This window comes from Haliotis asinina, chromosome 11 (genome assembly GCF_037392515.1).
Source record: "Haliotis asinina isolate JCU_RB_2024 chromosome 11, JCU_Hal_asi_v2, whole genome shotgun sequence".
NCBI classification, from domain to species: Eukaryota; Metazoa; Mollusca; class Gastropoda; order Lepetellida; family Haliotidae; genus Haliotis; species Haliotis asinina.
The window spans coordinates 20,138,974-20,155,270 of record NC_090290.1 but is presented as its reverse complement, the minus strand read 5'-3'; the positions used below and the strand labels follow the sequence as shown (position 1 = coordinate 20,155,270).

Here is a 16,297-nt window from a genome sequence, read left to right as displayed (position 1 = left end):
GTACAAGAGGCCACTGGGACTTACAATACTGTAGCTACCTGTATGAACTAGACTTTATCTGCTGTCGTTTGTTGTCAGGTTTAGCCAAAATTTAAAATCACAAAATATTACGTTTATACATATGGTACGTATCCTCTCAGGAGAAGAAATATTTTGCTATACATTTCTTGGAGGATACAGTAATTAGCAATCTCATGTGCTGATTTAAACTTAATTACAAGGTTAAGCTGGATTTGGAACGAATAGTACAAAATAGCGAAGAATAAACCCTGCGTAACACAAGTTACATTTTGGATTATACATTCCCTGTAAACTACATATTCCAGCAGTACACATATAGAGTGTAATCCCATCTGGGATTCAAAGTCCAAAATTGAGAGTCAGGCACCATTGCCAGCGAACAAAGTCAGCCACCTAACCCCCCTCAGCCAAGTTCCACATTGCTTTAGTGACAAAGTGTAATTCCAAGCATAATGAGCTACATTTGAACACTTACTAAATGCCAGTCCATATTCACAGGACCCGTGAAGGTCCCGGGGTAGAATAGGCCTTCAGCAACCCATGCTTGCCATAAAAGGTGACTATGCTTGTCGTAAGAGGCGACTAACGGGATCGGGTGGTCAGGCTCGCTGACTTGGTTGACACATGTCATCGGTTCCCCATTGCGCAGATCGATGCTCATGTTGTTGATCACTGGATTGTCTGGTCCAGACTCGATTATTTACAGACCGTCGCCATATAGCTGGAATATTGCTAAGTGCGACGTAAAACTAAACTCACCCACCCATCACCATATTCACAGGATTCCTGCCGTGAAAGAGTCTGATGTAAAAGAGTCGTAGATCAGAGAGTTCGAAATCGTTTAACATTTTGAGGAGTTCAGACAAACAGACTGACAGACATATTTATTCAATAGAGGGGCCTTGGGCCCATAATACATACCTTTAGATCGTGTATATATGCTAAGTGAGTATATAATCACCAAGCACACACAAGTATGGACATGTGTTAACAGTGGTGGATCAGTGTTTCCATCCTCAATATGAATACATATACAAGGATCCACTAAGCACGGTAGAGACATTACTATATACCAACAGTAACTGCAAACCTAGGTGCTTATGGATTAACAATGATGGCTCTCATTTGAAGAGTTCACGTGCATTAGGACTTACGAATGGCTTTACCCTGATCTCTGTGTTGTTGGAAGGGGGAAATGCCAAGATTTCCTACTTCTTCGATTTTCCCCCAAATGAAAGTAAATACTTGATTATATAAAGCGAGATAGGTTTAAGTGATTACTGATGGGAGATGAGAAGCACAAACATATGACAGATAAGAAGCTCTAACAAAAGAAGATCCAATAACATTATTTCACGTTAAACATATTTGTTGCAGATGATGGCCATCCCTCTCCATCTCCTTGTTCTCCTTCTAGCCATGATTCGTGGCAGTGCTGGTGCAATCGGTAAGGACTATACTTTTGTTTTTGAAATGGTAATCACAATACTTTGCCATGCAGATGAATTATTCGGGAATGAAATTCCGTTTATAGGGTAAATGTGTGCGGAAATATTCCACGTGTGCTTCTGACTTAATTCCGTTTGTAGGAAAATAGAAAACTCGTGTGAGTTAATCCACCTGAGGGTATGCAAAGAACAACACAACACAACAAAAACAACAACAATGTTCTTCATTTATAGTCATAAAAAGGCAGATGAGAAACAGCAGTACTGCAAGGACACCTAGGGATAGTCACTTACTGTCTGCGAGCGATCACCTCATTTCGTACTCCTTTTGACAACAAATCTTTTTTCTATGTTTTTCACCAGTAGTGCCGAATGTATCTTTTGTGGACAAACGGAAAAGTTGAACTGACCAGGGATGCTGATCTCAAGACGCCGTTTCACATCATCGTTTCTAACTAAATACAAACGATCAAAATGTTAGTGTCTCGTGATAAAGTTTGGATTTTAGCGCCGCACTCAGCAATATCCATGCTGCATGTCGGCTTTCTGTTTGTAACAGAGTCTGGACCAGACTATCCCGTGATGAACACTATGAGAATGGTTCAACGCAACCAAGATACGATGGCATGTGTTAACCAAGTCAGCGAGCCTGAACGCTCTATCGCGATAGTCGCCTCTTACGACAAGAATGGGTTTCTGAAACAGAAATTCCAACGGCAGTAGGAGTAATAACTTGCCTTCTACAAGCTCTTTAATTTTAGCAGTATTCCAGCAATATCATATTAGGGGTCATCAGAAGCTTCACAGATTTATCTATGTGGGGAAATGAACAAGGGTCTCCGGCCAGAGAAGCAAAACCGTTAACCATCAGGCTACCCCAGACAGAAATGGGAGTATGATGCATTACAAACAACGAGCGAATGCAGATAGAGGTCCTAAGCTATTTGTTTTCACATTTACAGTTTTGGGGATGTTTTTCGTCTAATGTTCATTCTCTGATACTTATTGCTCTTACATCACCATGGGGACTTTCCGCTGAAATCCACGAGGGGAATAGAAGTAAAAGTGTTCATTGCACCAAAGTCCCCGGTTCGACTGCCCACTGACGTCATATCACTGGAGTGAGTGAGTTTATTTTACGCCCCACTGAGCAATATTCCATCTATATGGCGGCAGGCTGTAAATAAGCGAATCTGGACCAGACAATCCAGTGATCAACAGTATGAGCATCGATCTGCGCGATTAGGAACCGATGCCATATGTCAACCAAGTCAGCGAGCCTGACAACCCGATCCCGTTAGTCGCCTCTTACGACTTGCCTTTTATGGCATGCCTTTTATGGCAAGCATGGGTTGCTGAAGGCCTATTCTATCCCGGGACCTTCACGGCTCCCTTTTAATACTGGATTACAGCTAAAGCCACACGCACCCACTCACTATGTCAATAGGTTACATGCTGCTGACTGCACGTCCAACAATAATTTAGTACAAGATTACATTACCAAATTGTTACTTAAATGAAGCTTCTACGGGATCCAACTGGTCAAATTTCATTTCTAGACTAATACTGTTAATTACTGTTAGTAGTTGTAATTAAAATCATCGGATTGTCACATCAGTGAAAACAACATTTAGAAATGATGTCACATGTGTGCATATTCTTTGAAACGTTATACCAATGCTTCTATAGGGGTTCTGAAGTAACATCTCATTCCACAGCTACAAAAAATTAGAATAGGAACTTTCTCTGTGGTGTTTCTTCGTAAAGTCTGTCTTTCCTTACGACAAATATTCGATTTGAGTCACGGATACTGATCTGAAGACCCCTCAAAATCTTCATTCTTAAAATGTCAAATGTCAAAATGTCAGTGTCTCACGATTAAGTTTGTAACGGGAATATGAATGGAAATATGCTGGAATGAACACATTTTCGTTTTAAATCTGAATGTGTAAGTTTCACAAGGAAATAGTAATGATTAACTATACGATTACTGACATAATCTGTAGATCCAAGAAATGCGTGCTCACACAACTACGTCATGAAGGACTTCCACCTGCGGTGGCCACATTTTGGAGACCATGGTAAAGATGATTCAGGGAATAACGCAAGTCCCTCAACATCTGCTGATGGTGGGACTATGTTAGATTATCCACCAGGCGTGGGGCATTGCGGAGGAAAATACCCTATTTGGAGGAAAGGTAAACATCAGTGTGTTCAGCACTCGCATGTAAATCAGTAGTTGGGCAAATCACAAAAGTTATAGCCATTAGAAACCTTCATGTCAACCTTTTGAGGCAGTTGTGGGCAATTTTGGGATTCTCTTACGTGGGTTTCTTCGTATCTGATCTTTTGACATGTGTCAAAATGTGTCAAAATGTGTTTTTCAATGTGTAAAGTTAGTCATAATAGTCACAATTGACATGGATGTATTCCGAAAGTTAGTAATAATAGTCACAATTGACATGGATGTATTCCGAAAGTTAGTCATAATAGTCACAATTGACATGGATGTATTCCGAAAGTTAGTCATAATAGTCACAATTGACATGGATGTATTCCGAAAGTTAGTCATAATAGTCACAATTGACATGGATGTATTCCGAAACTACAAAGTAAACAGCCGGAGACATCTTCACATGCTTTTATCTTAATTTTCTACGGGTGTTGTGGTTCGTATTTGTTTTATATGATTTTATATTACTGGTAGGTAATGTGACAGGTTAGATATGAAATGTGCCCACGACTTTGAAAGGAGTGTGTATTATTTAATGAGTTTAATGGTGTTAGTGTTACGTGTATGTTTCTGTCCAGTGAACTCTTCTGGAGCGTTTTTGTTTCGTTGCAATGTGTGCATTTGTCTGACAGATGTCTATTTTAAATTGATGTAGACTGGAATTTAAATGTGTGTGACCTGTTTGTTATAGTTATTTACGTTGCTACATTTTAGGATCTTTTGTTTTGAAAGCCTTTATATTAAGAAAGACCAGGAAAGAGATATCTACATGCGTACGTTTAAAACAAGAGTGATTAGATAACAAAGGACGCCAGTAGACAATTAGCTCTAAACTAGTAAGGTGGATGAACTAGTGGATAGCAGGAATTATTATTTCAGGTAGATAAAATATTATTGGCCAGGTAAAGGACGAAAAAGGGTGGCAGCCAGTTCTAATTAGTGATACGTACAAGGTCAAGGAAGCCAGTAGTGATGATATTAATGTTAAGTCCCAAGTGCTGGGCAAACTCCTTGGTCAGTTTTGTTCCTGGTGGGTAGATATCTCCTGATATCCATAATCAGTATTATCCTTGTGTAAGACCTCGACCTTCAGGTAAATTTAAGACTATCGGGATACTTAATCGTAGAATATGTGTAACCTATGGGGGTAGCTTTGTCCATAATCATCAAGAGCTGAGGGATCGGGTGAATCCAGCTGGGGACAATGCTCGAAGGAAATGTAAATTGCCATGTTCCTTAGTGTGGAGATCTACCTTGAGTTGTTGGTTATATGTGTCCCGGTTTTAGATTAGAAAATATCATTTTAGGGTTTATTACGTGCTGGCGTTAATGTATTTGAAGCTGTTATATGCCAGTAGCAAATGTACTGTAAGTACCTATGGTCTCTAGTATGGTGATCTACCGTCATTTGTTATCGACATGGAGCTCGTTCGTACGTCATCACGTGGAGAACATGTCATTTTATGGTACCGTCCCAGTTTCAATGAATGTATAGCTGTGAAATTTTATTGTTATTTTACTGTCCTTTGTCTACAGGTTTTCAGTTAGATATAGGTTGCTATATATGTATAGATGTATGTACCTTAGAAAAGGTATGGGCTTCATTTTTTAAATATTTCCTTAATTTTGGAAAATTGCCTTCCAATAAGGCTATCTTGGGTGAAACCGAGCGTTGTAATATATTTGTATTAAGTAGAATAAGAGTAATAAAATTTCGGCTTAAATTGTTGAAAATGAAATCGTTTAGATAAACAAGGCAAACCAATATTTCTTTACAAATGCAAGATGATAATGGTGAGTTAAATTGGACATCAGAGGTTAGACAACTACTTTTTGTAACTGGTTTCTCTTATGTGTGGATAGCACAGGATGTTGGAAATGAACAGAGTTTCCTATGTAAAGTTAAGTAACGCCTTGAAGATATTTTTCTACAAGAATGGCTGATTTTTTAGAACATTACTCTTCCCATAAAACTCTGATACAGCCTGAATCTTATATCACGCATTTGCAAGATAAAGGTCTGTTGAGGGCCTTTTATAATTTAGAATAGGTGTCCATGATCTTAGAGTTAATCATGTACGTAAATCTAAAAGGGATTTGTCTGACCTAAGTGTATCCATTTGTAAAAAATGTAATTTAGGGGATATTGAAAATGAATTTCATATAATGTTTGTGTATACAATGTACTCCGATTTAAGAATTAAATATCTGCCATTTATCTCACTGCCTGTTACAGATAAACATACATTGTTCAATCTTATAAATTCTAGAAATATTGATGTTATTAAATCAGCCGCAATGTATTTAAAACATGTAAGAAATGTAAACCATACCACGTGCGCATAAAATAAATCTGTATTTGTACTGTAGGCCTCAAGGCCCTACATACTGAATAAACTGAATCTGATATGAAGTAGCTGAACTATTGCCAATGTTACTAATAAATGTCTCTAGGCTCCTCTTGACGCCAGTTGCTGTTGTTAGTAGATAGGACTTTGGTGGCTTCTCACTTGATGGCGTGGCTCTGGTTCTGTTTTATGTGTTCAGAAAATTGCGGTCTATTTGTTGACGATTGTTTAGTGTTCTTTTACTTTGTTAGTACATTTATTCTCATTAAAAATGAATACGATGGTTAAATAGGAATGGTAGCAGTATCATTGCTTAAGTAGCTGTTGAGGTTTGAAATACTAAATGCATGTATTACTGTGCCCTGGTGGTATCCCTTTAATTTTCTTGCAGAGAAAAATGACAGAAAGTCAACTGTATGTGTTCAAACCGAAACCAGCAACTGCACCTACACATTCGAAATTGACACATACACGTGCCCTGGTGATGGGAGGGAGTGGTACATTTTGCAGACAAATGTTACCAACAGTGTCTTTTGCTTTGGTAAGGTCTCTCATTTGTTGTTGTTTGTTTTAAGATACTGCACCCAGGAATAAAGATCTGTAATAAAACCTGCCTGACACATACAATACAAGATAAACATCACTGCCAAAACGTTTGGGTTTACTAATTAGTGGCACAAACTAATTAGAACGCGCGTAATGCAGCGCTTTGGTACATAAAATCTAGAATACTTAAATTGTTTGTGTCATTGTTTAAAAAACAACAACTTCATATCGTCATATTTAAAGTTCAAGGAACGTATAGTTCTCGCTCGTCTGGTTGTTATTAAGGATAATACCATAGGAGATAGATATTCAAATCCACACACATTTGTTTGTTTACATAACCATTCTCCTGCTTCTAATCGAGTGTAGGTCTTCGGGCCTGTTTTATTTTGAGACATTACGTGTGCTTTACAACATCTTTAGGAGTTTTAAAACCACCACAACAAACTGTATGTAAATCTGGACATGTGGTAGTGAGACGTTTTGGAGGTGATTCATATTTTTTTTTATCATCTTGCTTAAAATCGAACCAGGGGTACAGTATGTTACATGATTGTTCAGTTTGAAAAGATTTTAAGGTCATACCAGAGTATCTCCTTTGGGACTTAAAGTAGCCTAAATATATGTTATTTACGTATTAAAAAAAGTAAATCTCATTTGTCATTGTTTAAACCTACAATGTGCATTTGGAAATATAAAGTGAACAGCTGGTAACAATTAAATTTTAATATGTTTAACAAATATCTTCTCACCTTTTTTTAGTGGTTTCAAATAGCTTTCATTGTTTGAAAAATGGAAAATAAAATAAAAATTGATATTTCAAAGCAATGTGATATTTCATTTTAATTTATGCTTATTCTTGTTCCTTCAAATCGTGACCCGTGAAGGTCCCGGGGAAGAATAGGCCTTCAACAACCCATGCTTGCCATAAAAGGCGACTATGCTTGTGGTAAGAGGCGACTAACGGGATCGGATGGTCAGGTCTGACTTGGTTGACACATGTCATCGGTTCCCAATTGCGCAGATCCATGCTCATGTTGTTGATCACTGAATTGTCTGGTCCAGACTCGAGTATTAACAGACAGCCGCCATATAGCTGGAATATTGCTGAGTGCGGTGTAAACTAAACTCACTCACTCACTCACTCCTTCAAACCGTTGAACCGGAACTTAGCAGGGGTAATGAAGGCAAATAATGATTTAATATTCCATAAGTGGCGCTTAAAATGTTGAATAAAACAATATAATTTACGTGAGTAGTGATTAAATATAAAGTTGGAAATCAAGGCGATATTTTGTTTTAAGGTTAAAATGTTTTTTTTCGAACAAAAACGATGAAGGTACGTTGCCAACCTTTGCTCGCTTTGTCTGTATGCAGTACCATTCCCCATCTTTCTCTCTGGTGCCCAACCCAAAGGGCGCTGCACACCTATTCTCATGAAATGTGTATCATTTGATAAATGTAAATGATAAATAATGTCCTTTTCTTTAATGAAAAGTCAATTAATTGTTAGAATATCATTTATTGTTAATAAAATTCAAAACTGTCAAAAGCCATCTGTCAGGGAGAACACGAAGAAATCCAATCATGATTGGGGAACCCTGGTTTGCATAAACTGATCATCAAACTCTCTATATAGGTCTTTAAACTTAGTGGTACTGGAAATATGTTTTATGTGTATATAATTCTGGTAAACAAAAATACTTCATCATTATACAACTTGAATACAAATTTTGTAATCTAAGTTACCATAAGACTACCATGTCTGTACAGAAAAAAAGAGAAAGATATTGGTGAAATGTTACTATTAACTATTTCTTCTTCTCATTTATTATTTGACAGTACATACCTGCAATGAACATTCATCCAAACTTTAATCACATTACATGACGTAGAATACCAATAATGATTAGCCAATTGCAAGTGTATAATCGTTTCATGTTTAGAAGAGTTCATGCCATAACTTTAGAGCCACATAACTCTCTTACCTGTGTGGCCGTGATAGTGTGTTGTCATTTCAACTCGGTCACTTGACGGTCGTGCACATTTCAGTCACTAACTCAGACTGTTAGTAGCTGTATCCTGGATGGGCGTTAAAGTATCAAAATTATTGATCCCTTGAGTTAAATTTCTTCTTGTCACAGTTATGAACCTAGTCTGTTTGTTCTTTTAAAACTCGTTCAACTCGAAATTGTTCACCAATGGCTGATGGGGTGCTGTAAATCAAGCTAGGGTCCATGAAGGTAGCAAAGGCAGTGTAAGTCCTAATTGTTCAGGATCCAATGACAGTGGTGCAAGCTACTGCGCCACCGTCCCTGGACCCATTTGTAAATAAGGTTGTGCAATTGCTATATTTACTTTTTAATTCCCTATTTTCTTTTTTATATTTTAATTCACTAGTGTCTGATTTTTTAAAATTAGTTAACGTTAGGTCGACTTGTGGACAAACTAATTGCCAAGGAGGAGAAAAAAGGATTTCTGTGGAAAATTACGCATTTTCTCCAATGGAAATTCAAACTGTAGAGTTGTGAAAAAAATCATACACAGTTTGAGAGTGAAAGTTGCGTGTTCTCTACTGTAAAAAAGTAAAACCTCCGAGTCAGGTCAAATTTTGGGGCTAGGCAGTTATGAGAAACAAGAATTGATTTATATATGGCCTCATGGGTGTTTTTCAGCACCGAACTACTGTCTCAGTTCGCCATGTGCAAATGGAGGAAAGTGTGTCGCAGGGCGTGACGGTTTCACCTGCAAATGTACAGCAGGTCATACAGGTCCTACTTGTGACGGTGGTACGTATTACATTTTTATCCATTCAGCTTACTTCTGAATCTTTCAGGGAAAGGTGTAGTTGTCTGGAGGTTCAATTCCTTACGTTGATTCATCATAGTATGGCTGGCTTTAGTGTTTTTTGTCTTGATAATGTATGGTAAAGCCTCACCCTATTTACAGACTTTGTAGGGCGTAAGTAGACAGTTATTCAGCAACCCTTGGAACAAATTTGTGTTCCATGTGTCCGTTATGTCTTCCTTGTGAAGTCATATTGCTACAAGAAAGCGTTTTGTTAATGTTAGTGCCACATTGATTAGCTTACGGTTATTTTGGGCCAAAAATCGTTTGAAGAGTTCAGTGTAATTTGACGATTGCATTGTATCTTGGACTATACCATTTCAACTTTTGAGAGTTACCTCCTCTTTGCTACTTCCGGTTTGGGACTTCGAGTGGGTTCTGCATGATCAAAGGATTATTCTAAGTGGCCGTAGTCAGGCGTAGCTTCTGCTACAAATTCACCAGAACTGTGAAATGGGTATAGGATTGGTTGTTAAGTTGTTCGACACGGCTTTGGGGACTACTGTTTTGCAATTATGCTCATCCGTTGTCTCAAATGCTGTAAAAAATCTTCAGTGAGTATATCGACAAGAATAGAGACTGTGGTATCTACAGGCATTTATTTAATATTTTAGACTACTGAACCTATTGTATTCTTTTAGGAATCTGCATCCTTGCTAATTGTTTCTGAATATTGAGGTTTGTCTGTGTTCTGATTTGCTGATTCAGGGGAGGTACACAGGAGTTTTTCACGGCAAAACAGAAACCATGTATATGCACATGCAACACTTCTTGACCACATTATCAGCATCTGTACGACTAAGCATAATGCACATATACTTGTAGATCCTTGTTCAGTGTCTAGAACCCTGCCATACATGGAGGTAAGAGGCCCATCCAACCACGTTTTTTCCCGATACACTCAAGACAGAAATATTCAGCCTGGATGGTATGACTCCTCCAATGCCACAAGCATACTTACCAGGCCTGTATCGGGCATAGTATGTGGGAACATTGTCCCGATGTGGGTCAAAGGTAGATATATCATTTTTTACTTCCTCATGCTGCATTCCTTTATCTGAAGGTGCACCAATTATAATCTGTAATAGAGTTGATACCAAGCAAACTGTGCTTAAACGAGCATTATCAGGGAAGAATAGGTGGCACTTAATAGTGCATTAACATTAATATTGACCACTGTTATATCTGTAGATCAATCTCGGGCTTCCCTCTTTAAGGAAATTGATGGATTGTAAAAGGTTATTGCGTCTGGAGCGTGACTTTGGATTTTAATTTTAGAACTGACTTCGTAATGTCAAAGTCCGCATGGTCCCTGGGATGGTGATCTACCTTTAGTTGTTGGCAACCTATAGCCCGTTTTTATGTTGTATTGTCTTCTATAGTTAAACTGTTTTAGATTTAATTACTAGTTTTAAATGGATATGTATGATGTAGTAGTGATTTTACTATTCTTCGTTAACAGGGTTTAGTTTCTCATTTGCTTGATATACCATTTAATAATTAATTGTTCTCCCCACGATATGGCTGCAATACTGCCCATGTGGCGATAAATCAGACTCATGAAGGTCGGGTTAGAAGAGGCCTTCAACAGCCCAAGCATACCATGAAAGGAGAGTATGCTTGTCGTAAGAGGCAAGTGACATCGGTTCCCAATTGCGCAGATCGATGCTCTTTTGTTGATCACTGGATTGTCTGGTCCAGACTCCATTATTTATAGTCCGTCGCCATATACCTGGGATATTGCTGAGTGCGGCGTAAAACTCAACTCACTCTTTCACTCTAAGTCTCAAAGCACCGATGGCAGGGGTAAGGTTTACTCTTGACCTTCAAATAGCTGTCTAGACGAACAATTAACAATACTGAGTCAGATATTTGGGCTTCCGGATTGCCTGTGTGTCTGTTTGCAAATGCTTTGCATCACTTACATTCATTATAATCTGCACAATTCTGTGTCAAAGATCTACGGAACACATGGAATTCGAACTTTTCATTCTTGATTGTCTGGAAAAGGAGCAACACTGGTTCAGGATTTAAATTACTTCCATTTTTGTGAATATCGGCAGGACATTACAGTTTGTTCAGCTTTACCTCATCAAGTGAATACTAATGCACTTGCTGACCGTGTCATAACTGGTTGGGTTTATTATTATGAAGGGGTGCAACTTTGTCGTTTGATTGTCAATATGTCCGAATAGCCGAGACAAGGTTGCAGTTTCTCAGTGACGAGAAATTGTCAACAATATCCTTTCTAAGCAAAAATAAGATGCACACGGTCTAATATTTCCGACGACTGCAACATCAGAATTTAATTCTCTGCTCTTCTGTTAAATGAAGTTATCTGGACCTGCCGACTGTGCCATTGGACCTCACGCTGACTTTACTGTAGGGCAGGACATGTTTAACCCGACACCAGGTGTCGAAGCTATTTCCCCTTTTGCAACATAATGTGTTTCTGAGTTAATGCGTTTTACTTTTTCGTGGTTAATGCGTCTATATTAACTCTTGTTGCCTCACTCGCTTTGTGTCAGGTAATATATACCTAGATCATGACAACAACACTGAAGTTGTTACATTTGCTCCCCAAGAGGACCTGCCTGCAGCGATTCCAATCATTCAGTATTCTGAACAGTAACATAATGCATCTCTGGTTACGCATATACCAAATTGGAACGAAGTTGCATGTACTGATCTGTATCTTTGAAAATGTTCTAGAGATTATAGGCGACCTCGCAATGGTGTGTCTGTCAGCTAACAGCTTGGTGTGTTATCACGCCTTCCTCAACACACGGACCCAAACATGCAACGACGGTAGACGGGTGTTCCGGCTGCTGCCCCCAAAGGGCCCCTACAATTACTGTTATGGTAAGTGAGAAAGGGAGTTGGGTTTCACGGTCTTAATAATATCATTGCTAGGGACATCAGGAACGAGCTTCACGCACCGGGCTAATGTAGCGAATCGAACACAGTCCTTCAGTCTGACGAGAACACCTTTTAACCGATTAGCTACCCTGCCATTCCTGACACAGTGTCTATTCTCTTGATGTTCTCTTATTGCATGACATGCATCTTCTGTTGTTAAGTTCGTCAGCTTTGTGGTTACGCCAATTTGTATTGCTACAAACTTGATCAACACATCTAGTTTCATTATGGGCAACGATTATATGACAGAGAGTGCTAATGTTACGAATTCATGACGTTATGTGACGGACTATGGCGTTGCATACAAGGTTAACTGTCAACGCCGCCAACAGGAAAGGCCGATAATATTTTCCTCTTTGACCCCATTGACAGACTGCTCGAAAAAACCGTCATCCTTTCATGGACTTTATATCCGTTAACGGGCGTAGTCTCGAAACTCCCCTGTCCCTTCCTTTTTCCTAATGAATTTGTAGAGGAAAACGACATGTTGGGAAAAATCAGTCCTCGAAAATCGTCCTCGAAGATCGTGTGTCTGTTCCTTTCGTAAAATCAAATCGTAGAGTAGAACTCGAAATTGTCATCAAAAGTCTGAATCCTATCAGACGCACACACTTCTCTAAAATGGCACGTGCGTGAAAAAACAGCAACATGCGATAAAATGGTCGATCAGTTGCCATCTGACTGGTTTACAATAATGAACCCCGTCAAAACTCCCTATTGCCAATACCCGTGAAGGCTAGGGGTAGAATAGGCCTTCAGCAACCCATGCTTGCCATAAAAGGCGACTATGCTTGTCGTAAGAGGCGACTAACGGGATCGGGTGGTCGGGATCGGGTGGTCAGGCTCGCTGATTTGGTTGGCACATGTCACTGGTTCCCAAGTACGCAGATCGATGCTCATGTTGTTGATCACTGGATCGTCTGGTCCAGACTCGATTATTTACAGACCGCTGCCATATAGCTGTAATATTGCTGAGTGCAACGTAAAACTAAACTCACTCACTCAATCACCCTATTGCCAAGTTTCTCGTTGGCGATGGCAAATTTGTGAACAATGTGTTTCTAAACCCACGTACGTATTTTCTAACCAACTGTCATACAGTCGCTTCCTATGCATCACAAGTCATTTAGTATTTGTGCCTTATGCAGCAGTTGAACAATATGAAGTGATTGGTATTAGTATGTCCAACGACAATGAGTAAATCACCAATGTGGACGTCCGTTGCAGTATGTTATTACTATGTTGAAAACTTGTTTTAACACGAGTCGCGAAGGGATTTCATTTTCTTTGGCTGTACAGTATTACACTGTTATACTCCAGATGTAGATGCATGTGTCTACCAACCCTGTATGCACAACGGAACGTGTGTGCCAAATAACAACAAACACACCTGCACCTGTCAAGAGGGCTACTCGGGATCTGAATGCGAAATAGGTAGTTATAGTTCTTTTTAAATCTGAAAACTGAGTAATAAACATAACCAAATATCGTTAATATTACTTAACAGCATACATGTTAGATTGATACAATGGAAACGTGAGTACGGTATGGAACAATATGCTTTTCATTCAGTAATCAGTCTTCACATTGCCTCAAGTAAAAATAACTAGTGAAAATAAATGTTAATCTTACAGTCCAAATCACATTCGCCTTGATCTTTACCTCTTCCTAATTTCCATCTTCATGACAATGAACTTAAATCTCTTGTTTGGTGTTACAGAATGTATACCAATTGTACAAGATCTTCTCATCATTGAGGATGTTTCTACATCTGTCGGTCCACGAATATATGAGAAAATGAAGACCTTTGTGCTTGATACCATCAGAAACATCTCCATAAGTGCAACGGGAACTAACGTGGCTTTCATGGCCTTCTCGGAAAGACCTGAAGTAGTGTTCCACTTGAATACCTACAGGGACAGCAAGACACGTATCATGAAAGTCATTAATTCCCACACACACACAGGTGGGGACACATTTCTTGGAGATGCCATCAGACTTGCAACATCTGAGGTCTTCACGGAAACCAATGGGGATCGGTTTGACGTTCCGAATGTAGTTCTTCTCTTCACTGACGGGTACAGTGACGCCAACGAAGATGTGAGAAGTAGCATTGGTGGGTTGAAAGCCAAGGCAGAAGTGTTTGTGGTGACTGTCACCGACCAAGAAGACAACGCCACCGTCGACCTGGTCGCTTCTTCCCCAGCTGTGAACCACGTGTTTCACATCGATGCTTCTGAAACAGTCAGCAGCATCAAGGACGTGACTTCTAGCCAGATTTGCACTGATTACAGGGGTCGCTAAGTAACGTGTTTAATATCATGAGATAAAATAAAGTTACAAAGATGCAATATGTTTTCATTTTCCTTTTTAAAAGTTCTCCACGGGTGTTCTATTGCAAAATAAACGTATTACATGTCAGAAAACTGCCTGAATACGAACAACTCGCAAATCAAAGGTAGCACACGTGTGTGTGCGTGTGTGTATGTATGCGTGTATGTGTATGTGTGTGTATGTAAGTGTGCATATGTGTGTGTATGTGTGTATATGTATGTGTGTGTATGTACGTGTGTGTGTGTGTGTGTATGTATGTGTGTATGTACGTGTATTTATGTATATGTGTGTTTGTGTGTCTGTGTCTCTGTGTACTCTATACAAACACAAAGCTGCGGGTTTTTTCAGGAATTTTTAAGGAACGCACTCGGCATTTCAGAATTATGTATTATAATTAATTTGGCAAATGACACAACTTCCACGTAAGCCTTAAGAACTGACGCCATGTGGATTCACTTAAATCAAAGGCTTTCATCGATTCACTTAAATCAAAGGCTTTCATCGAATATTGGTAAAAACTCAGAAAAGGACTCCACATGACAAACTTGAGGACAAACTTTATTCTCTTTAATACGTCATAGCCGACGTAGTGAAAATTAATATACTAACATAATGCTATCTCCATTGCTTCTTGACAACTTCAAAATAGAACTGTCAAAACACATGTTGCACATGTATGTTGTTGATTGTATGTATGTTTATTCAATAAAGGGGCCACCGGCCATTTATACACATCATGACAGATGTATGCTCAAAAGTGAAGCCATAAAAGTGAGAGTGACGGAATGGACGTCAGAGACGTGGACACATGATCAGCTACATACAAAATATTTCCTACGTTTTTTCATGGCTAAGAAAATATACTTAGCAAGTTTGTTTATAACAATGCTGTTTCGGGAAGAAAACAGTAGAGCTACCTTGTTTTCACACGGATATACACGATAAAAACGTGGTATGAGAGATGCTCTCAGATCGTCATAGAATAGATATTCAAGGCTACGATTGCCTCGTAGAAATAACAAACAACGGACACAAACGTTCATTACGAGCAAGTTTTAAACGTCTTCCATGTTCAATCATTAACATATGATCTGAACAGCGAAATCGACAAAGGGCAATACGACATACCTTCGCACTAACAGCTTTAATGTTATATTCTTCTGTCACAGTCATTTTTATTAGTCTGAAAAAATCTAACTTAGTATTATTTGCAAGGTCTGAAGCCCATGTTTGGAGATCAATGTCAGTGCACCTCTGCCTAAATTGTATAAGGAAAGTGTTAACATTTGTAATTTGTTGGTCAATCCACACATTTCCAAGACCATAACTGAAGAGAAGTTTCTTAACTCAAAACCCAAAAACCAAGATTCTTTTCAGCTGAGCGATACGAATATTTATATACCTCATACAGAATAATATTCTCATCTTGATTTATTAGTCTGGTCCAGTATTTCACAATTTTGTAATAAGCATTAACCTTCAAAGACTAACGACCTATTTCACTACGTGCAGCAGTATTCGCAGTAGTACCAGACATGTGAAGTATTTGATTATAAAACATGTATGTTGTTTTTACATAGTTGCGTACTGCGTAGTGCTAT

The 16,297-nt window shown here is 38.8% G+C and overlaps 1 protein-coding gene across 1 annotated transcript; it reads left to right on the top strand.

Annotated features, from left to right (window-relative positions):
- Nucleotides 1-3,481: 3,481 nt before the first annotated feature.
- Nucleotides 3,482-14,713, top strand: LOC137255241 (matrilin-2-like). The gene is made up of 7 exons (XM_067792678.1): nt 3,482-3,667; nt 6,442-6,591; nt 9,272-9,385; nt 10,269-10,457; nt 12,156-12,305; nt 13,683-13,796; nt 14,083-14,713. Exons 1-7 carry the CDS (start codon nt 3,508-3,510, stop codon nt 14,664-14,666), a joined length of 1,461 nt encoding a protein of 486 aa, XP_067648779.1. The 5' UTR covers nt 3,482-3,507; the 3' UTR covers nt 14,667-14,713.
- Nucleotides 14,714-16,297: the final 1,584 nt, after the last annotated feature.

Bases quoted from the DNA above. Each gene is read 5' to 3' on its own strand.
- LOC137255241 (XM_067792678.1), top strand. From the start codon at position 3,508: ATGAAGGACTTCCACCTGCGGTGGCCACATTTTGGAGACCATGGTAAA. The intron at 3,668-6,441 runs GTAAACATCAGT...ATTTTCTTGCAG, and splicing joins ATACCCTATTTGGAGGAAAG to AGAAAAATGACAGAAAGTCA. The intron at 9,386-10,268 runs GTACGTATTACA...ATATACTTGTAG, and splicing joins AGGTCCTACTTGTGACGGTG to ATCCTTGTTCAGTGTCTAGA.